This window comes from Podarcis tiliguerta (genome assembly GCF_965153285.1).
Source record: "Podarcis tiliguerta genome assembly, chromosome: 1".
NCBI classification, from domain to species: Eukaryota; Metazoa; Chordata; class Lepidosauria; order Squamata; family Lacertidae; genus Podarcis; species Podarcis tiliguerta.
Window position 1 is genome coordinate 100085242 of NC_139534.1, and position 23721 is coordinate 100108962.

General features: G+C 40.3%; 2 protein-coding genes and 1 long non-coding RNA gene across 36 annotated transcripts in view; 1 reads left to right on the forward strand and 2 right to left on the reverse strand.

The window, feature by feature from the left end:
• Positions 1–7017, reverse strand: part of HECTD1 (HECT domain E3 ubiquitin protein ligase 1) — a 61245-nt gene extending 54228 nt beyond the window's left edge. For 9 of the 31 annotated variants that reach the window (XM_083451732.1, XM_083451729.1, XM_083451713.1 and 6 more), the window contains exon 1: positions 6357–6997. The gene's annotated coding sequence lies outside the window, so the exon portion shown is untranslated. Of the gene's footprint in view, positions 1–6356 lie in introns of all 31 variants that reach the window. The other 22 variants (XM_083451740.1, XM_083451735.1, XM_083451716.1 and 19 more) reach the window with 11 other exon arrangements.
• The window catches only part of LOC310683649, a 32243-nt gene that overhangs the window by 689 nt on the left and 7833 nt on the right, over positions 1–23721 (forward strand). Inside the window, exon 2 of the long non-coding RNA XR_014514472.1 lies at positions 413–475. This is a non-coding gene — a long non-coding RNA (uncharacterized lncRNA). The remainder of the gene's footprint in view (positions 1–412; positions 476–23721) is intronic.
• The window catches only part of HEATR5A (HEAT repeat containing 5A), a 65991-nt gene continuing 58247 nt past the window's right edge, over positions 15978–23721 (reverse strand). For all 4 annotated transcript variants that reach the window (XM_083452282.1, XM_083452283.1, XM_083452285.1 and 1 more), the window contains 4 exons: positions 23480–23704; positions 21775–21926; positions 20310–20523; positions 15978–18210 (listed from right to left, as the gene is read on the reverse strand). In XM_083452282.1, the coding sequence (XP_083308408.1) occupies positions 17912–18210; positions 20310–20523; positions 21775–21926; positions 23480–23704 (890 nt within the window). In that variant the 3' untranslated portion in view covers positions 15978–17911. The remainder of the gene's footprint in view (positions 18211–20309; positions 20524–21774; positions 21927–23479; positions 23705–23721) is intronic.

The following is a 23721-nucleotide window of genomic DNA, read 5'->3' on the forward strand; positions in this document are numbered from 1 at the left end:
TATTTAAAGCACATCGCCCACCACCAAAGACTTGTGGGAACTGTTAAGGGTGCTGGGAATTGTCACTCTAGGAGGGTGAACGACAATCTCCAGGGTTATTTGTAGGAAAAGGAAAAGTGCTTTAAATGTATGGGGGGGGGTGTACACAGTCTAAGTCAGAGATAAGGTGACCCTCCAGGTGCTGTTGGGCTCTAAACTCCTATCAGCCCCATCCAAAGATGCTGGAAGTTGGGAGTCCCAACAATTAGTCTTAGTCAAGGTGGTCCTGTAGTGTTTTCTCCACTTGAAGAGCCAATCTATGTGAGCATGTGGGCAGCAAAGACATCACATTAGAAGGGCAATATAAGGAGTGCTAATTTTACCGCCCAGCATTTAATAATATTTCCTATATTCCTTCTCCCAATGTGCTCAGGATTCAACTCTCCTCACCACAATCCTACAAAACAATTTATACCAAGAGACAATGAGCGGCCAAGTGAGTTTAATTAATTTATTTTATGTTATTTAATTTAATTAATGGTTGAGCAGCCATTTGAGTCTATGTGTCTCCAGTCTAAGCCTTATCTGTCTGATGCTACACTGGGGGGGTTGAGGTGGGTGACATCTGCAGTGTTTCGGACCACAAAGGAAGTATTTCTCAGGGACACCTACATTTCTGACTAGCTCACTGATTCTACATAATATTAAGTAATTGAGTGTAAGTTCAGTTATATACAAAGTATATGTAAATATTAACTAAAAACAAACAAACAAACAAGGACAGGGCTCTTGCACCTTGAATGTAAGAGGGGAATTTTAGCAGGTGTAGCTTGTCATACAATTATCTCTTCAGTACAACTATTAAAGGTGCAGGAGGCCTTTGGAGCTTGCTGCATCACTCCAAAATGGGAAATGGAAATGACACTCTTTATGAAGTAATGTAGTAAACATATGGCCAAACCGTTAATTTACAAGGTATGTGTATTTCTCAAGCAGTTCCAGGGGAGTTCCCAAGCAGTTCAAAAATTTTAGTTAAAATGAACAATTCTCCAGTGAGTACATGTGCTAGTTATGGTCCTTCTCTCTTTAGCATAAAGGTTGATGGAAGCAGAGAATCCATATGTGTATGACTGCAGTCAGTGGCAGAGCTTCATGCTCCGGCACTGGGGGGGGGGGCGAAGAGCAGGCAGGGGGGCGGGGCTGGTGTGCATCATGGGGGTGGGGCATGCTGCCTGCAGGGACGGGGCGCCAAGCGCGGGCAGCCACGATGGCACTCTACTGGGATCGCGCTGCCAGGGACGGGGTGCCCCCCCCCACTCCTCTTCCTCTGCCAGTGACTGCAGTTCCACAGGGCAGGGTTAACTCATTGGTAAGGATTTCAGAGGCGAGGACCTAACCATTTCAGCCTTGTGGACTTATGGGCAAATTGGAATGTAAATCTGAGCATTAGTCTGTGTCATTTACACACCAGCAGAGCCATGGGGACAATGCAAGTACACTAAGTAGAAGGCAAAACAAAATAAAAATAAAATATGTAGAAGGCAGTTCTCTGACCACCTCATTTCTTTGTATATTATTATTATTATTATTATTATTATTATTATTATTAGAATTTATATACCGCCCTATAACCAGAGGTCACAGAAGAAAATCAAAATATAAAACCACAAAATATATAATCAAAATAAAAACAGCAACCCAATAACCCCCCCCCCCCCGCCAAAATAACCCTCATATTTTAAAAGGGCATAGGATGCCAATCAAAACAACCAAAGGCCTGGTTAAAAAGGAATGTTTTTTGCAGTAATCTAACCTTGAGGTTACCAGAGAGCAGACAACAGTAGGCTATCCCTGTCCAGATAGAGGCGTAGCTGGGCCACCAGTCAAAGCTTGATGGAAGGCACTCCCGGTCACTGAGGTCACCTGAGCCTCGAGCAACAGCAAAGGATACAGGAGTATCCCGAATCTATGAATCTGCTCCTTCAAAGGAAGTGTAACACCATCAAGAGCAAGCAATCTCCCACCTATCTGGTCTAGGGAACCACCCACTAACAGTGCCTCAGTCTGATCTGGATTGAGTTTCAGTTTGTTGGCTCTCCCCCAGTCCATTACCAAGGCAAGACACTGGTCCAGCACTTTCACTGCATCGCCTGCCGATGTAAAGGAGAAATAGAGCTGAGGGCCATCAGCATACTGCTGACAACGTACTCCAAACCTCCTAGCAGTTTCATGTAGATGTTAAACAACGTGGGGTATAGGATTGAGCCCTGTGGAACCTTCAATGTGGGGTTCCATTCCCCACAAGTAACACCATTGCATTCCCCAAGTAACACCCTTGGGGAACAGCCATCCAAGTAGGACTGGAACCACCGCAAAGCGGTGCCACCCACCCATAGTTCAGACAGTTGCTCAAGAAGGATACCATGGTCAAAAGTATTGAAAGCTGCTGAGAGGTCGAGAAGAATTAACAGGGACACATTTCCCTTGTCTCTCTCTCTACCGAGGTCATCATACAGGGTGACCAAAGCAGTTTATGGCCTTATCCCCAATTGAAATGGATCCAGAAAATCAGTTTCTTCCCAAAGTGCCTAGAACTGGTCTGCAACCACTTGCTCCAAAACTTTGCTTAGGAAAGGGAGATTAGCAATTGGCCAAGTAGTTGGTTAGGTTTTCCGAATCCAGCGAAGGTTTCTTAAGGAGTGGTTTTACCACTGCCTCCTTCAAACAGGCAGGGACCACTCCCTCGTAAAGAGGCATTGATCACCTCCCTGGCCCAGCCAGCTGTTCCCTCCCTGCTGATTTTTATCAGCCAAGAGGGGCAAGTGTCTAGAGTGCAAGTGATCACCCTGACTGATCCGAGCACCTTGTCCACATCCTTGAGCCTTACCAACTGAAACTCATCCAGCACAACATGACTAGACTCTGCTCTGGTCACCCCATGATATTCATCTGCTATAACAGCAGGTATTGGTAGATGCAGGCGATTTTATCCTCAAAATGCTTTGCAAACAAGTCACAGTGAGTGAGGTACCATTGGTTCTATCACCTCCTTTGGGCCAGCCTGTAAAAGGCCTTGTACAACCCAGAAAAGCTCTGCTGGACTACATAATGATTCAATCAAGGCAGTAAAGTAAGCCATCTTTGCTTCCTTCACTGCCACTAGGTAGGCTCAGGGGTTATCATGTCAATAGCCTGAGCCATTCGGTTGTAAAGGCTTTACAACTTTGACATTATGACATGCCTATGTGCTTTTTTTTTTTTTTTTTTTTTTTTTTTTAGTATTTTAAGATACTCCCAGGAAGCAACCATATGCCATAATGTGTAGTCCCTTCCTAGGAAATATGTGCCTCTGGAGACTACAGTTGCAGTACAGTGCAAAGAAGCCAGTCCAAGGACTACCTCATAAGTACCTGGTTTTTAATTTGTTTGTTTTTTAGTAGAACTGTTCAGTGTTCACTCTTTTATTTAAAAGTTTGCACATGAACAGAGTGTCCTGGACTCGCTTTTGCATGTAGGAGAAACTGACACAGGACAGAAATAGGCTGTTTCATTCATTCCTACACATGAGGCAACCACAGCCTTGAGACAAACAGCTTTCTGCAGATAGACCCACCATGTGAGACATATTTTAACAGGGACTATATACATAAATTGTTGTTTGTTTTCACTATTGGTGAATGTATACACACCATCATTTTTAATATTTCAGAGAATTTCCCTCAGCATGAAAGAGAATGGGCAAACCTTGTTCATATATGGTTGGGTACATTGGATCCCCTCAACTGGGGTTAATGTGTTTAGAAATGGGGGTAAACAGGTTGGAGGTTAGTTAACATTCTTAATTGTGTTTGGTTAAATCTGCATAAAATAGAGCACCCTTTAATTTTTTTTCTTGGTGTTTATTGTGAACTGCCTTAGGAAGGCCTTTGATCACGACATGCATTATGAAAAAAACCCTAACTAATCAGTAAACATTGTGTTACGACCTTCAAAGCTGCAGTTCTGAACATGCATTATATGAAATATAGTTTCTGTTAAATTAAATCTGCTGATCATGTTATAGGATATAAATTGAACTGTCATTCTAGTGTTAGGATTGAGCTCATTCTTTTTAAAACCTGTAATCTATGGTTCTGAGATCCATCATTAAGTAGGAACCATCTACTCAGAACATTCTGTATATAATTACTCTCTGTGATTTGCTGTGAAAAAAGGCCACATTCAGGCACACTGGGTCATCACAGTGGTTCTTTTTGTAGAGTTGCATGACATTTTTAGTGAGGCCATTAGTCACAAAAGAAGTTAATAATATAATTAACATAAGATTATAGTTTATTTAAATAGTGGTGACTGTGCGGCAGATGCTTCCTGTAGTCACCAGGAAAATGGAAGTATGCAGAGAACCTGAAGACAATGGCAGTTCTTCCACCTCACACAGGACCAGGCAGTCACATGTCACTGCCCTAGGCAGACATCATTTAGGAAATCTTTAGTTACTCTGACTGACATGTGATGTGTCAATATCATTATAAGTGTAAAATAATACTGATCTTTAACAACAAGAAGTTATATTTTAATTCCCACTGAATGGAAATTGGGAAGATATGTGGATTGTAAAATATAAGATGTGTATAAGATGTGAAGTATGTCAGACAAAGCCGAGATTAGGGATGGCAGAGGAAATTAGTTCACTTTGCATTTTATTTTGAACCTACCACATTCATGCTTCCGAAAACAATATGAGAACTGAAACACAGTTCTCAGAAATTTGTACTTCTCCAAATGTTGTGATGCCACGTACACACACAAAAGTGCATACTGGTGAAAATCATGTGCAAAATACACTCCATTAAATATTTTGCAAAAATCCCACATACTGGACAACATACAAAAATGTGTCTATTAGGAGATATGAACACAAAGATGCATCTGATTGTTCATGTGGACTTCTTTTTTTAAAAAAACCCAATAACACGTATGTATCTTTTCCACAAACAGGAAAAGAGAGAGAGACTGAAATTGACATTGCTGTGTGGAGTGTTCTGTTTAGTATTCCAGTCAGTTATGCCATCCTCCAGGATAGTCCATTCCATTCCCACCCAGTTTCCATCACCTGCCCTGCCCACATCATTGGTCAGCATTCCATGGCTACAGAGCACATTCAGTCTCCATTCAGCTATTCTGGGTTTTCTTTAATGATCAGGGTGGGGGAAGCTGATTGTAATGCCATCAGCTCCTGTTTCAGGTTCCAGGACAGAACACCAGTAAATATTAACTTAACTTTAAATACTAAATCTGGTAAGACACAAACCTGACTACCTAAACCTAACACAAAGGATTGATAGTATTCCCATGGATGGAGACTAGTTTATGAGCTGGGTGGACTGGTGAAACATGGAGATGGGAGTAGTAAATTGATGGCTTGAGGGGAATTTGTGAGGGTAAGCCCAATGGAACATTTGTCCTTAAGGGCTTCTAAACCAAAATAAATTTCAGGCAGTAGGCAGTAGGTTACCAGGGCCTATAGATAGGCGTGAGCCTTGTGGAAAACATTTTGATCCCACTGTTGGGGACAGAGCTGGAGATAAGTGATTATCAGAAAAATATTTTAGTTTAAATCTTATTTATTGATGCATAATTAAAATGGGGCAAAACCTACCTGGGATAGAAAGCATCAGCATTTATTCCAAATAGTCTACAGTGAAGCAATTAAAAGGCACTGTGGAGTTGATGCTTTTTACCATGTCACTTTTGACTGTCAATCTGCCATTATTCAAAAGATATACAGTTGTTTTAAAAAGTAAAACAAATGGGGATAAATTATCAAAATGGCATTAACAATACAAAATATTTTTATTTTAATCCTTTGGATTTTTGTTTTATTTATGTGCCCCCAAAATATCACAAAAACAGTTCCTGCCTCACACACTTTCCCAATTAAATTTGTGCCATTTTTAAATTTTAACATAAACATTTTCATTAGTCATATTTCAAAACACTGCATGACTGATGCTTCTGTGTATCAAACCATTCCAGGATTCAGAAATCTGAGCATGGTAGAGGTACCCTAAATGACCCCATAGATCTTAGCAACACGGCTTGGAATGACACAGTTTTCCAAGTGTAAGAAGAACAAAACACATTTATTATACTTGTGATCAAATGTTTAGCAATGTTGTTTTTCTGTACTTCTGCTTTATTCATACCTAGCACAGAATGCAGAACATTAACCTTTTCCATCTTATCCTTAAATTAATCACCATATAAATTATTTTCTTAAAGAAACAAATGTTTCAATCTGTTGTGCTTTTTCACAGAAAAAAATCATTTCCTGTTTCAGATTATTCTTGTTACAGTCAAAAGGATTAGCTACTTACTTGATACGTCCACTGAAAGGGTTACACAGTATACCGGTAATGTCTTATTCAGTCCAGATGGCTTTTCAGACATCTTCTTGAAAAAGACTTTTATCCAGAAAAGCAAATCCTGCTTTAAATCTTTTTCATTTAAAAAGGGGGGTTTGGTGAAACTTCATATTAAGATCCCAGCAGTTCTCTTTCAGTTTGGCTCTTGTAAAATCCTAGAACATGTCTGAACATAGGGTCAACTTTGTGGCTTTTCCATCGTGTCACTGTCTGTAATCTTGGATCCCGGTAATCACAAGTGCAGCTACGTCAGCTGTAAAGCACACTGTTTACCATTCACCAGCTTGTGCAATGTGCTGCAATGAGAAGTGTGTTAAAGGTTGACTATTACATTCTTCAAATGTTTTGATTAGTCATGTTGCTGTGGTTTCTGCCTGAGGACTGTATGCAATGTAGGTTTTGATCGTGCACTGTTTTTGAAAACATCAGTCTAGTCTTTATATAGCCGTTTCTGCTCAACTTCCACTTTCAGACATAACTAACAGCATCTTTCAGACAGGATCTTTTTCTGCTTAAAAAAGAATCTATAATGGAGCAAACGTTCTATAGATGTAGCCTCCTCAAGCTTGTGAGTCCAGCAGACAGGAAGTGAACTCCCTGCTTAAACTTCCTGCTTGTGCCGGCCGAAGAGCTGAAGTGATGAGGAAGGCGTCACCTTTGATTCCAGCCAATCAGGAATTGCAAGAGGATGACCTACAATCATTCTGTGAATGCAGAACCACACTTATTCTAGGATGACTAACACTTTTTATGTAGTACAGCTTGGCTTGCCTAACCACAATAGCTGTGTATGCCCTGTGGAACTTTTGACTTAGGGTTTTTGACAATTTCCAAAAGAGTTTGCAAAGTGGTATTTAGCTGTAGTTCGGTGAAGGGGGATGAGTCAGTCCCTGTACTTGGGAACAGAGAGCTGGTCAAAGGGAGAACAGAAACTCCTTGTTAGAACAACACCACTTTCTACCGGTCTGTTTCCAAGCATGATTCAAAGCACTGGTTATCACGCCCTACAAAGCCTTATATGACTTCGGTTCAGTTTGTGGGACATTAGCAGCCAAACCTAACAAATGCATATTATTGCTAGTTAACATGAGAAGGGGCCTAGTCCACAGAGCTATATTGCTAATAGGCAGATACTCAGACCATTGAAGTACAATTGGTAGGGAGGGCTCTATATTATGTCATTTCCCCTCCTCTCCTAGAGAGGATGAAGCATGTGGAATTCTTACTTCTCTCTCTCTTCCTTTGACTGGCATTGGTACACACATGCTTCCGCTTGCTCCAGCTTTAGACACATTCCTGAAGCTGGTTATGCTCTCGCTCTCTCTCTCTCTCTCTCTCTCTCGTGTGTGTGTGTGTGTGTGTGTGTGTGTATTTGCTGCTGCCTTTGTTGTAAGCCAGTGCATAATTATTATCCCAGCAAATGTCCGTTCATTTATTTAAGGAATTGCTTTTTATAAGAGCAATTATGTATGACTGGCATTTACTCTGGCCTTAAGTCTTTTATGACAATCTGAGATATATGTGGCATTTATCAAAAGCACAATTTGATGAACATTTTGTTCTCATTATATTGAGGACACTGATAAAGTATGTTGAAATTCATTGCCAACCAGGCTGTGCAGGATCACAACACTGAAGGCTTTCTGAAAATATCTGGAGACTTCTGTTTTTTTTGCAGGCCGTATCTCAAAGGAAGACTTAGTTTGCAAGTCTGTTTTATTTTGTTGGTGTTGGCTATAGTAATCTGAGCGTCTACTTTTTTTTACTATTTGTTGGTTTCTAGCATTTCACTTATCAGTATTTTGTTTTTTTCTGTGTTTTATTGGAAAGTTTTGTATGTTATGTGCTTATGTTTAACTTAAATGTTCACTAACTTAGGGGAAACATTCTGAAAATCAGGATGCACATTTATTAATAAAAATTTATTAAGGTTTCAAACAGCATTTCAATAAATGCTAAAAACAAGATTTTGGGATACAAAGCCTTTTCCAGTCTCTTATCATTCTTGTATCACCAATCTGTTGATTTCTGGGACGTCTGCACTGTGAACATTGTGAGTTTATATCCATGAGAACATACTGTACATATGTAAATCTGGTCCTGATCTTTCTTCTGTCTCTGAATTAAGGCCCTTCACGTGGTCACTGTTTTCAAAGCTGCTCTCTGCAAGGGTCAACCTATATATGACATGAATTGCATGGATGCACTTAACATGCAAGGTTTTTGTTGTTGTAGTATAAATAGCAACCTCTTGAGTGCAGGGTTGGGCAAGTGAAGTTTATTCCTGCCTCTTTATTCATGCCACAGCCTGATCAAAGCCGCCTCTCTGCACCTGCTGTTTGCTATTCCCTTCTGCAGTACTGTGCAAGAATCATTATGCAGCACATTGAACAAACAAAAGTAGTGAATATCAGAAAGAAAGCTCCCACCACAGATAGCAACAAGAAAGGAAATTCCGAATAAACATCAGGAATAACTTTTTGATGGTAAGAGCTGTTTGACAGTGGAACAGTCTCCTTCAGGAGATTGTGGACTCTCCTTCTTTGGAGGCTTTTAAGCAGAGGTTGGATGACCATCTGTCTTGGATAGCTGAGGTTCCTACATTGCAGGGGGGTGAACTAGATGACCCTTGGGGTCCCTTCCAACTCTACAATTCTACCTTTCTATGATCCTACTATGATTTCACAGTTCTTTAAACAATTGAAAAATTAATGCAGCAAGGAAAGCAATTCAACATTAATCAATCTGATTATAATCAAATATAGTTATTGAACATAGAACATTGTAAAGTTTTTAAAATATCAATTCATAATTTGTACTTGTTAATCTATTAATATTATATTTCACTATATTAAATACATTTCTGTTTACAAAACTGCCTTGACATTGTTTCCCTTCTCAAAACCTAAGGAGTTCAATAAAACTGAAGGCTTAATTATTCAACTTCTGGCACTTTTGGTATCTGGAAAGTTAAATCAAATACTTCCCTTTAAAATAAATTAAGGAATTATCTCCTTATCTCTATTGCCTCCCTGTGGACCAGCTATATCACTACAAGAAGAAAACAAAGTGGAAAATGTAGTGCAGGAATATCCCATAAGGTATTCAGTGTGACAAACTTGCTTTGTCAACTGATTGAAGCAATGGCCTGCCTTTGAAGTTCATGGCTTCAGACTAAATTGGGTACATGGTGAAAGACTCATGTGATGTTTTCACCACATGTCTCACTTCCAGTGCAAGGACATTTTGCCATACCACTGCCCGCCCACTTAATCATGTGGAACCTGACACATAACCTTCCACTTATGCTCAGCTCAGGCTGGGCTCATTCAAATCTACATAATCCCCACACTGAATGCTGAATTTTTTTCATGAGGAGGTTTTTTAAAAATTCACAAATTCTTCCAAAAATGTGAAGAACTGGATTTAAGATTTTAGAAATGAGGAACAAAATTTGGAGATTTGTCCATCCCTAGCCATAGGCCTATGCCCCGAGTCCTGACAAGAAGTACATTGACAGTTCTACAAACGATTGTTTATTACAGTACTTTATGTCTTCCCAGGAAGTCGTACGTATTAGTGTGATGTCTGGGCGCTTCCTTATTCTTTATAATCAACTTATATCTGGCCTATTTCATGCATCTTAAAATCAGTTGTTTTTATGTTTCTATATCAAAGAAGGGATTAGATTATAGCAGAGACAGGCAAAATTGAAGCTTGTTGGATCTAGTTTGTTTTTGTTTTGTTCTTTTACTCGAAGTCCAATATCCTCAGTCTCTAGTTACAAAATCCAGTACACAGCCATGTTCCGCTCTCATGGGTACCATTTCCAAATATAAAAGCTTTCTGTTGTCATCATCCTCACTACCAGCAAAGCAGAGCAGAAAATTAATATTCTGCATTTTGCTATTTCAATAAGCCTGAATCACAGATGGAGATTTTTGAAAAATGAAGAGATTTGTGTCAAGTGGATTACCACTAGCATGAGTTATGACATCAACTAGTAAAGAAAGTAACTGATTTGCTGGAAGCAAAATGACAATTATGAATGCATAAAAACAAAGAAAGCACAGTATCTGAAAGACATTATTCATTCTGGACTTTTAGAATGGGTGTGGGGCTCAAGCTTGGTTCTTCCATAAAGTTCTAATCATGAACACCAAATGTAATTTATCACATTATTCAAGATAATATACACATTTTTGTTCCCACTTTTTTTAAGTAGGCGCAGAGGTTAAGTAGGCATTTGGAGAATTACGTTGCAAACATATGTTGCATGTGAAGTCTCAAGTTCAGAGTTAGATATCAACCTCAGAGCATATCCTAACATCTTTATAGATGTTTGTGTGAAAACCTATGGAAGGATTGGGTGAGATTTTGAACCTGAAATGCCAGCCTCGGGTCACATTTGCAGATATCTTTGTCACACAGATTAAAACACATAAAACATGTTCATGACCAGCCTGGCATTTACCAGCAGCACTGCTGGAGGAGAGGGACAACTGACATTATCATCCCAGTTCTGCATTCTGGGAAGCAGCTAAGAAGTGTTAATGATTTTATGATGGTAATGCCTCTTCTTCTGAATATTCACACTTGCCTTGCAATGCCATAGCTCCCCTGCCCATCACCACTGAGATCCCACCCATAATTCCCTTATTCTGAATAGGATTTCCCTTAAAAAAAGGGGAAAGTTGACAACTTTGTTCCCATCCCCACCCATACTACTTCCCTTCCTCCCAGGCACATAACTCAAAGGGGCTCAAGGGCCAAGTCATAATGGTTTTGATGATATTCCACAGCTACAACCAGGTGTTATTTTCACTTCAGTAGCGAGATTCACCCTATTAAGAACCTCAGCTACCTTACCTTCTAATAAGGTACAGATGATCTAGATAACGCTCCCCCACCTCCCACCCCAAAAGCCACCTTAGTAGATACCCAGCAACAAACCACAATTCAGCCCCTACTGTAGGGCCTACATATATAAAACACAAAGTGCAAAAATCTAGCAGCATTAAGTTGTTATATTGTCATTTCAAAGTGCATCTGTAAAGCACCATTCATGCACCATTTAGCACAAGCATATACTTAACATATTTTATGTGCTTTGGTTTTTTTTTATCTTCTCTACTGGTAATTGACCAGAACTATATACAGTGGTACCTCGGGTTAAGAACTTAATTCGTGCTGGAGGTCTGTTCTTAACCTGAGGTACCACTTTAGCTAATGGGGCCTCCCGCTGCCGCCACACTGTCACCGCACGATTTCTGTTCTCATCCTGAAGCAAAGTTCGTAACCCGAGGTACTATTTCTGGGTTGGCGGAGTCTGTAACCTGAAGCGTCTGTAACCTGAAGCATCTGTAACCCAAGGTGCCACTGTATACAGTATATATATCATACACATACCTTTTAATTTCCATAGTATTCATCAGCAGTATACCTAAGGTGCAAATCAATTCATATCTTTTTATTGGGGGGGGGAGAGGGGGGAAGGCGGGGGAGATCTTAATCTGAGCAGTCCTTGCCTCCTTAACTAAAAGCTTATTTCAGCTGGAAATATTCGCCATCTTCAAACTCCTCAAATCCTGTGTGGAAATATGCTTAGCACGAGCACTCTCTTAACCAATTGGCATGGGAGCCATTTACATATTGAATGAGACCATACTATGTCTGGCATTTATCACTTCAATCTGCTTCCTGCATCCATGCTGGTGTTAAATGATTAGAGCTAATAGCACAGAGGCATTATCAGAGATGCACTGGCATAATTCAAGAGGAACAGATGGGAGGTCTGGTGTTTCTCAGGAGGTCCAGGCAGCTCCCTCTCAAACATGCAGCTTTTCACAGGATGCCAAAATGTTCTTGCTGTGCTTTAGCTAATTTTGGAGAAAAACAGTTTTAAAAAAACCTAGCTCAATTTAGCTTTAGGTAGTAAACTGACTGATAGGTGTTCATAAATAAAGATAAATGCAAAGAACCAAACATTTTGCTATTAAAAGGAATTTTAAAGGCCAGACAGAAGAGAAAATGAGAGAAGTGGAGCGAACGAATGTCTAGTTTCCATGCAGTAAAAAGTAATGGTGACTTTTTGAGTTGGTTTTTAACTGCAGTACTAAATCTTCCTCCCTCAGTCAGGCTGAAAGTGTCACATCGTACAGTTACAACAGTCCTTTATAGTTCTGTTATTGGTAAAGTAGGCGGTCTTAAAACATCTCTTTTAATCTATTAAATAAATTATTCCACTTCCAGCTCTAATTTGCTGCTGTTAATAGTCATGTGCACTCACATTTTTGGTGCGAGCAAATCAAAAGCAGTGAAAAAGAATTGGGACTACAATGGCCTAAATTTTTAAAATATACTTGTATGAGTGGCCAAAGAAGAAAACAACTTGCAAAATGAAACAAACCACACACATACAACTAGTTAACTAAATAAATAGAAGAAAACCCACGACTCAAATCCCACCAGGATTATACTTTTAGCATCAAGAATTAAGCTTAGGCATACGGTAAGTCTTAAAACATTGATCGGAAAGAAGAAAATGGGACCTTGCTTTGGGAGTCAAGAAATACACAAATTTCTACAACCACTGAAATAAACTGAAAGGAAACCCTTTTTTGTAACCTGTAATTAAATAAATATTTAATTGGACTTAAAAAATGTAAAATTTCATTCCACTGCTAATATATTTACTGCATAGAAATTCTCCCCCCCCCATATGTGAAAACTAATGCAGATCCACACGTTCTAAATATAACAATGAATTGTTTCTTATAATTATGTCTCTTGATAACTGAATCAACATCCTGTAGTTAACATCTATGGCAACTCATTAGGAGGGATGAGCAAGCACAGCAAAATAAAGGCAGGAAGTTGCTTTTTAACTTCAGTGGTTACATAAAAAGTGCAAGTTGTTTATACTTGACTTTATGCTGCACTTAATCTTTAAGAGGTGGCATGGCAGTTTTCTAAATTCCCTGGAACTGAGATGGTATCTTCTTCCTAAATGCATTCAGTATAATTACCTATACCCTAGAACCAGCTTAACTAAATCAGTTTCCTGTCTTCTCCTGTAGGCTCACATAAATTTACAAAATATGAGTGAAAACTACTTGTAATAAAGATTCTGGACAGATAAAACACTTCTTCATGTAACACATAGTTATGAACTACAGAACTTGCTCCCACAGGAGGCAGTGATAGATAACAACTTGGATGGCTTTAAAAGTCACAATGGTTTTGTTCTACACCCTCTGTCAGAATCACAGAATTGTAAAGTTGGATCATCTAGTCCAACCCCCTGCAATGCAGGAATCTTTTGCCCAACGTGGGGCTCAAACCCACGACCCTGAGATTAAGTGTCTCATGCTCTGCTTCTGAATATCAGCTGCTGGAAATTGCAAGTTGGGTGCTGTGGTCTAAACCTGCTGATCAGAAGGCTGGCGGTTCGAATCCCCGAAACGGGGTGAGCTCCCGTTGCTCGGTCCCTGCTCCTGCCAGCCTAGCAGTTTGAAAGCACCTCAAAGTGCAAGTAGATAAATAGGTACCGCTCCGGCAGGAAGGTAAATGGCATTTCCGTGTGCTGCTCTGGTTCGCTAGAAGTGGCTTAGTCATGCTGGCCACATGACCCGGAAGCTGTACTCCGGCTCCCTCGGCCAATAAAGCGAGATGAGCGCCCCAACCCCAGAGTCGTCCGCGACTGGACCTAATGGTCAGGCGTCCTGTTACCATTACCTTTACTCCTGTCATTGCGAGTTTCTCACAGGCATCTGGTTGGCTATTTTGAGGAACAAGATATGGGATTAGATGTGCCATTGGCCTGATTCAGCGGGTTTTTCTCGTGTTAATATACATTTGCTCCAATTTAGTGATTGAAAAGAGGCTTTCATTTTCTGGGTATTTCTTATGCAAAAAAGAATGTTCTGTGTGTAGATGCCATTTCTGGATTTTCCCATTGAGCATTTTCTGAGCTGCCTCTGCAGTTCCTGCTCTTGGACACTACAAATGAGACTAGCAGCTACGACAGCACAAGTCATGATGTGGGAGAGGAGTTCTTATCAATCCTTATTTCTGCTCTAATATGTTGCACTGCTTCCAAAAACAAAGGGTATCATCTGTGAACATCAACTGGATATAGGGATCTGGTGGTTTCTTGTGTATGTTGAGAAGGACTGTGCCCTTTGAATCTTGAAAACCTATGCCATAAGAATATGAGAGGTCTTCAAAAGGCGGTGGTGGTGAGGAGATAATGGATGGCCTTAAACAAGTTAAGCAACTTTATTAAATAAATAAAGGTAAAGGTAAAGGGACTCTTGACTATTAGGTCCAGTCATGACCGGCTCTGGGGTTGCGGCACTCATCTCGCTTTATTGGCCGAGGGAGCCGGTGTACAGCTTCCGGGTCATGTGGCCAGCATGACTAAGCCGCTTCTGGTGAACCAGAGCAGCACATGGAAAGACTGTTTACCTTCCCGCCGGAGCGGTACCTATTTATCTACTTGCACTTTGATGTGCTTTTGAACTGCTAGGTTGTCAGGAGCAGGGACCGAGCAACGGGAGCTCACCCCGTCGCAGGGATTTGAACCGCCAACCTTCTGATCAGCAAGTCCTAGGCTCTGTGGTTTAACCCACAGCACCACCCACATCCCATTAAAGAAATACCTGTTGATAAATCCATCAGAGGGAGACAGGCGGACACCCTGAGACTTCTGCTTCTTCTGGACCATCTCCCTCCCACAGCACAAACCCATCAAAAACCTGTAGGAAGGACCAGGACAGGCAGGTGAAGACCTCAAAGTGCCTGCTCCAGCTGGTCTGGTTTTGTTTTAAAAACAGGGTTTTTAATGCAGCCATGGCGTTTTATGAACATTGAGAGCTGCTTTGAGAACACTAGAAAAGAGGGGTACCAATCTGTAAATGAATGAAATATCCATGTTTAGATATACTATACTAACTCTGAACAACAGGTGCTAAGAACAGTTGTTCCCTTTATGCTCTACTTGTAAAAGACTGCTGTCCAGTACATCCACTTCTTACAAGTTCACAGTTATACCACCAGTAGCCACGACTGACCGATTTCAAAGCCTACAGAAAGTTCTACCAAGATGTTCAAAATACGGCACACTTACCGTATATTGAAGAATACTTCCTTAGTAACATTTTAATTCTAAATAAAGCACATTTATCCACACTTACCTTTCCTCCACTCTTTCCAGGCACAGTCCGCAATTTAAAGCTGTGTCTGAGCACCCTGTTTTTTTTCTCCTTTCCCTGTGGAAACCTGCTCTTTAAAGCTCAATAGGAGCAAACTTCAATGGAAAACACGGATTGATGTTTGCTCCGATTCAGCTTTAAAGAGTGGGTTTTCATGGGGAAAGCCTGGGGGATTTATTTATTTATTAAAAAGCTTTGGCACAGAGCATTAAAAGATTCTGCTTGGAAAGAACAGGGCAAATGTTAACTGTAAATAAGCCTATAGAGAAGCTGAATGCCAGGGTACCCCAAATGTGGGAAGGAACAGAAGTAATAGTTTCAGAGACCAACTTGTTTAAAAATGTACTTAAGACAAGGGTTGTAGTTTTAAAAAAATTAAAATCAGGTTTTATTAATAAAATAGCAAGCACACCAATTTAAGTGAAGAAAATTAGCTTTATGTAAATTAGAAAAATGACTTGTTAGAATTTTGTTCAAATGGTCAATTCTGTACAATTTACAATTTTATATACAAAATGTATAGCAAAATACAGTACACATTCCTGAGTCTCAGTTCTATGGATGATATTTTTTATTTTTCTACTAATTATTAGATGGAAATACTGTAATTATCCTAGCATTTGGTTTATTTCAGATAAAACTGGCACAAAAAGGCAATGGTTGCCAATACAATTCTTAAAACAATTAATAGCTCACGCTATTAGTATAGACTTCTATATTAAAATACAATCCACTGCTAAGATGTAACGTTTTGTTTATTCCAATGACTCATTTGCAACTGAATACAATACAAGCCCACCTTAATAAATCTCCCTTTGATTCCTATACATCTGAGTTGATACATCAAATTTGCCCATGGGGAGATCATCAAATGATCATGATAGAGAATGAGGTATCTTATGCAGAAAAACTGTGTATCAGAGCAGTTTTCATATTCTGAACAAAATATGAGAGCTTTAACCACCTCTTTAGCATGATAAATTTAAGAAGATATTTCCTGCCTAGGTGGGATTTTGTGGATAGTATAAGGTATGTTCAATCATAAGTATATGTGCTTAACTTTGGAAATGTAAATCCTTCAGATAATAAGTGGAGCTTCATTACAGTCATGTGAACTTAAAGTCCCCAATAGTACTTCATGTGTGGATTTAAGATACTCGAAAGTAATTTTACACACTTTTATGGACTATTATTATTTTATTTTTATTTATTAAATTTGTATGTCGCCCTCCATTTGAAGATCCCAAGGCAGTTCACAAGAGACCAAGAGAACATCCAATAATTTTACTTAATGATGTCGTTTGCTAAATTAGCAGCTGGAACATGTTACAGCATTGCAAGGAATTTATGAATTAAAATTACAATTCAACTGTGAATGCAGTATTAGTATTTTAAACAACTACTGCGGCTTAGTGTTGAATAGTATCCCAGATTTATGTATTTGAGCCTAGTCAAACGATATTCCAAACCTGGAGCCCTGGTGGCAACAGCTGCCCCCGAATTAACACTCCACCTTGAGCTAGCCACATTTTTGTGCCATTAATCCTAGTGCAAGATATAAATTTTCCTGTTTATGGTCAAAGAGGCACATTTACCATACTCCATGGGAGCTAAACGTGAACACGTACTCAGTAATTCATTAGTATTTTTGCTGAAGAAGCTCTCAATGCTTAACCTGCAAACTGCTTTTAAAAATGACAAGTTGTGGTTGTTTTTTTAAAAATGTTGATAGTTCCACACTGGGAACCGCTAAACAAAGTAATAATGGTAATAAAAAGCAATATAGGGGGGCATGGATGGTTCTGTTACATTGTGCATTGACAAATCGGACATGATTTCCTTTGATGTATTTGTGCTAATATCAAAGTGTGAAATAAATAAGCATGTCAAGGTTCCTACATATCTAATAAAATCTTCATTAGGTTAGAATGCTGCAGAGTGCTGAGAGAGAACTTAAAGAAGCTAGTAGCATGGTAAAAAAAAATGATATAAAGTCTGCACCCTGACTGAGCAAGAGAACCCCTCTTCTGGACTGGGAACTGTGAATACACAGCCTATGGGTTTCTCATGTCCATATACAGCAGTAATGGCTGTGAATGTAGTTCCTACTACTGACTGACTCAGTAGGCAGGCAGGCACATGCATACACATCTCTGGAATTGGGTTATAATGTGCTGATTTTCAAATATTAGCAGAATTAAATTAAAATAAAAACCCTACTTCATTATAAGGACAGCTAGAAATGAAAAGTTTGCCATCTTTTATCAAAGTGCTTCGGATTTAAAACATTATTCACAGAAAGTTGGTCTTTAGCTGAATACTTTTCCCAGGGTTCTTGGAATGCCTAGGTGCTGCCTTGTCCTTGAGGCTTTCCTGATTGCCCTTCACGGCCGATTCAAGCCTCGCCTTCATTGGCGGAGAAGAAGCCATTAGTTTTTTAAAGACCAAGGAATATTGTGGACCAATCTGCATCAGGTACTGTAAAGCAAACTCATGAAGACTCCTTGCTGAACTCGTAGCTGATCCTAGGGCGTTCTCGTCCAAAAGGAAAGAGATAAGGATAGGGAGAAAGCAAGCCACTAGCTGAGCTCCTGTGAAAAATTAAAAACAAATGATTAATACCACTAAACGTCATTTAGGCTGCAGTTCAAAACATAAAAGCAAACCCCACTAAACCCAGCAGGATGTACTTCTAAATAACCATGCAGTGGATTGCACTATTAAAATCATTGTTGCAACTAGTTATTCAGGCTTTCCCCCCTCTGAGTGCCCTTCCTGGGGCCAGTCTCAATGTGGGAGCAGGGGTGGGTTTTGAATGTAAGCCCTCAGAAGGGGCTAACAAGTAGCTTTACTGTGACAGAAGAACCTTTACTTCTCCCTGCATGTAGCAAGTACCCTTCCAGCTGCTTGCCACCTGACCTCCCCACCTTTTCTTAGTGGCACTCTGAGGCCAAATATCTGGAATCAAGCAGAGAATTCCTCCAAAGAGTATTTATATACAAAGAGATGGCCAACTACGGAAAAAGATAAATGCAAAGTTATTAATGGCATTTTAAAACCCAAGTGATACAATAAAATGTATCTTTGACTTTGGCTATAGTCTACAGGCTACTAAACCTAGCATATGTGATTTACACTGACATTTCGCTGACTGGGCGGTTTACCTCCTCTTGCCACCATTTGGTTTGCTTTGTTATTGGTTAGTTTTGTGCTTTTTCATTTTCATAACTGTACTTGTTTTAACTGTGACATTTGTAGCCCTTAAGTTGCAAATAATAAATAAAATATAGAGAATAATCATGCCACAGACTTTTAATGGAACTGAGCTGGTTAAAAACAAAACAGCAAAAATGGATAACTCTAAGTTAGCCCCATCTGTTCCTAGTTGTTTTCCTCTGCAAAGGGAGGGCCATTGTTAATTAGCTGATATATTAACAGTGGCAACACAAAGTTTAAAAAACACACTTTTAATTAGGCTTAATGAATGTGTGCATTTCTCTCTACTAAACAATATTGGCAGGGAGTTCAGCAGTCATGGAACATACTGTCAGTCGTTTTGCAGTCCTAGATGTGACATGCAGGTTGCTAGATAGGAAGCTGGAATCCAGAATGTCCAAGATAAACAAAAACGTTTTAAGCAGGAACCAAAAAGAGTACTGTACAGCGAAGGCAACTACCTGAGATCAATCAGCAGGGAGTTCCAAGGCTGCCATGCTAAAAGACCAGTTTATTACAAGGGCAGAACAAATAAGATGCACCACTTTTAACTGTCCCATTTCCACAGACTGAAGCAGTTGAGTGGGATCATAGAGAGTATTTAGTGATTGACTGCTCTTCTACCACGTCCTTTCTCCTTAAAACCTAATGTAATTGTCACAAATTTAAAATTGCCTAGGGAAGAGTAACACAATGTGGCTGACAATAAACTCTTTCTGTTAAAATGAGCCCCTAACTACCACAGATCTAGATGTGACATTCAGGTTGCTAGATAAGAAGCTGTAATCCAGAATGTTCAAGATAGCTTTCTCCAAAGTGCTACCCATTCCAGGCACAGGGCAAACCAGGCAGTCAAAGCTGAGGGGTTTCACCAAATGAACAAGATGGTGGTGTCAGGAGGAGGAATTTGGATTTGTTAGACTCTGGGTCATGTTTTGGGGGCAAGCTGGGTCTATATAAAAGGGAAGGGTCTCACATGAACAGAAATGGAGCCACACCCCTCCTTGCTCTTGACATCAAAAAAGTGACTCAGCAGCTTTTAAACTGGGGGAAACAGATAGCTGGAGAACATCCATTTTGGAATGAAACTATGAGGAGAAGGATGAAAATGTTTCTGATCATCCAAGTGGGGACAGGGTAGATCAAAGCAATGAGTGTACAGTAAGACAGACTAGCCGATATGACACAGCAAATCACCAGTTTGGCAGCATCTGCTTAAGGTGCACATTCTCTACATAGCACAGCCTCTAGAAGGGTTATTGTGTTCAGAAGGTTTTTCCAACACTGCATGCATTTGCTAGATTAAGTAATAATTTAAAGAATACTTTTAGAAGTAGTTTCCAAGTGATGAAATGTTAACAGATTAGCACTGTCATGAGTCCTCAACATGTTGTCACAACTGAAATTGCATTAACAGAGACATATTTTAATTAGCAACTGATTCAGTTTATTTTGCCCTACATAAGACACTTACGATGTTCCTCCTCAGCGAGAGCTATAACAGCAGCCACAACTTTGATCCCTTCCTGAATAACCTGAAGTTCAGCAGAATTCTCAGGCTTGACTTTCTCCGTTTCCTGCAGTTTGCAAACAATTGATGATGCCAATGAATGAATGTAAGGATATGAGATAGTTCGATTTGGATACTGGAAAATGGTAAGGAGAAGCTGGTAGCATTTAAGTTGCACCTAAAAAGAAAAAGGAAAATTCCAAGTTAAAACACAAAAATGTAGTATTAGGGAGCACTGCTGAACTGCATTTGGGGGGATGCCCTGTGCATCAGTACATTTATCAGAAGCAGAAGACTGCACCAATGTCAGTAGCAAGATCTGCTTTCAGATACGGCAGGAAAAGACCAGACAGAGTAAATTAGGTGTATTAATGCAGGTATGTTGCCAGATACCAGCATATATGAGTACACTCTTTCCCTCTTTCCGGTAGCTGTAAGCTGTTCTATGTGCAGTGATCCTGAACTTAAAAGGTAAAGGGACACCTGACCATTAGGTCCAGTCGTGACTGACTCTGGGGTTGCAGTGCTATACTGGCCGAGGGAGCTGGCGTACAGCTTCCGGGTCATGTGGCTAGCATGACTAAGCCGCTTCTGGTGAACCAGAGAAGCGCACGGAAATGCCGTTTACCTTCCCGCCAGAGCGGTACCTATTTATCTACTTGCACTTTGATGTGCTTTCGAACTGCTAGGTTGTCAGGAGCAGGGACCGAGCAATGGGAGCCAACCCCATCGCAGGGATTCGAACCACCAACCTTCTGATTGGCAAGTCCTAGGCTCTATGGTTTAACCCACAGCGCCACCCGCGTCCCTGAACTTAAAAGGTAAAGGTACCCCTGACCATTAGGTCCAGTCGTGGCCAACTCTGGGGTTGTGTTAGGGACTCCATATTGCCCAAATCAAAATAGAAGTGCTGAGATCCATACAAAAAACAACAATCCTTCAGTATCAAACAGAAGGAAGCATACTTTTTAGCTTTTCCACAAGATGTATTATATACTATATATGCATCACAGGTGAAAATACCCTTTCCACTGTGGCTATTCCCTTTCTTCGGATGGTGGAGGCAGCTGCAAGACAAAGATTTGCCTTCATCATGGGCTGAGAGATTTCCTACTGTTTGGCCCTACTCTTGCCTCAGTGATAATCAGTGGGCTCTGCTGCCTAGTAGGTTGAGGCTGAATGTGGACACCAAAGAAGACTAAGGATGAAGGCAGGAAATTTCACTAGAATAATTCAGGCTCCATAGTGTTGCCATGTTATTACTGTTCCTGATACCAAACCTGGAATGTGAACTTTTATTTTGAGAATCAAGCTGCTTTGAGGGCCTCCTAGGTGAGATAGAAGTATTCTAAATAAATCATTCAAGGCTGAACATAAAAACATAGCAATTGTAGAGTTCTAAACAATAAAAACAATATGCAGGACTTACAATAGGATCTTTAGATTCCATTGCTGACTGAAACTTTTCAATGCAACACTTCTGAAGGCACTCCATGGTAGCAACTTCTGGACTTGTAGACAAAATGAATATTGTGACTGCAGTCAGCAGACTACCTTCATCCAATTCTTGATGAGCACCACCTACCAATTGAAAACAATCTTAAATTTGTGTTCTGAAACTGGAGCATTTCATCAATCAAAATGCATAAATCAAGACACTAAGATCAATTGTATCACAAATCAACAGATTTTTGAGTTAAACACAGTTGGCAGATAAACACATAATTTTAAGAATGTACATTAGATACTCTTAAGAACTTTTACTCAGCATGAACTATTGCTGAAGAATGTTTGAGCCCTCCTCTTCAGTCAGATTTTCCCCCCAGTGAATTGTATGCATTTGCTTTTTATTAAAAAACTACAATATAGAGCAAGGGCGGATAACTTTTCAGAACTTTATAGTCACCTACAGTTAAGGATATGCCATCGATGAGACCTCTGCCTAAGATCATGGAAAGTTGTTGGCCAGCCCAAATAGGCTGGATAATGGGCCGGACAGGTCATCTGTCTTAACATGACAACTTCATATACATTACTACTGCTACTACTACCATGTATCTTTCCAGAGCTGAGCCTTACTCAGGTGTGCTCTGGGAAGCCTCAACTCTGATTAAGTCATTCTTCCAGGGAAGTCCATTGGGAGAAAAAGAAGGAAAGGTGTGAACAACGAGTGGCATCCAAAGGCTTTTGAAAAAAAGAGAAGAAAAGTGAGTAGAAGGCAGGAACAGAAGGTGCTCGGCTCTAAAAAGATGTACAACATCAAAACGGTAGAGAAAGCAAAGACAGGTATGGAAGAAGGGTTTGACAAGGGGAAGAAATGTGTGTAAGCCAAGTTGCCCAAAGTGCAGTGGGATTGAGAGAGCAAAGTAGGGACTCTGGGTAGAGGAGGCGGCAAGGTCTAAGAAGCAGCAGATCACCATAAGGGGAGAAGAAGCCAATTCCCTACCTTCTTCAGCAACCCAACTGTCACATACCAGTTACCAGAAACTTGTTCAGATGCCAGACTTCGTTTTTTGTACCCAGACAGTTCTAGTACTAGACAGAATGTTGCATACTACTTACTAGGAATCACTCATTGGTGTGGTGTTTATGATATTTAATTGCTGGCAGACCTCATCCCCCACTCTTATACTGTCTTGAGTTATAGACCAAACACCTTCCTCAGCCTTAGTACTGTTGGGAAACTGTGTACGTGCAGCTACTCATACAGAGTCAATTAAGGTTTGGCAGACCGTCAGAAGGCAAACTGAAGGAGTTAGTCTGCCTGGTGATAACAGAGACATGGCGACAGCTCCCTGATTGGTCAAGCTCTCTCAAGGGAGTGATAATTAATTGCCTACTAACTGGAATGTGTTAGTTAAGTGTTCAGAGGTTCAGAGTTCTGTGTGTCAGTGTAGGAGTTGTGAGTCGTGTCAGAGAGAGCTAGCAAAAAATCCGTGTTCTGTTCCTGTAAATAGTCCACTGTATATAATAAACACCTAACTACAAGTTCCTGGTTCCTGCTTCGTCTATCCTGTCTGCAGCCAAGTCGCCAATTGCTTCCATGGATTCTGCGTTTACTCTGCTAGGTCTGGCTAAGGTCCTGCAACTAGTCAGAAAGTTGTGAAACACCAATAGGTTTTGCCAATAAGTACCTTGATCCCAAAAGTTAAGAATAGTGACCAAAGCACTGCGGAGCAATTCATTCCAAGCAGTCCGGCTCTTCTCTGCCCGGGCCATGGGAGAAGACAGCACTCCTTTAAGAGCTTGTAATGACGAAGCAACAGTCAAAGGCAACTGGCCTGTGGGTAATTTCACAGCAGTTTCTCTGAGGACTCCAATAATCAGATACAAGATAGTAGGAAGAACGGCAATGCTTCCTGTAGGATATGACAAA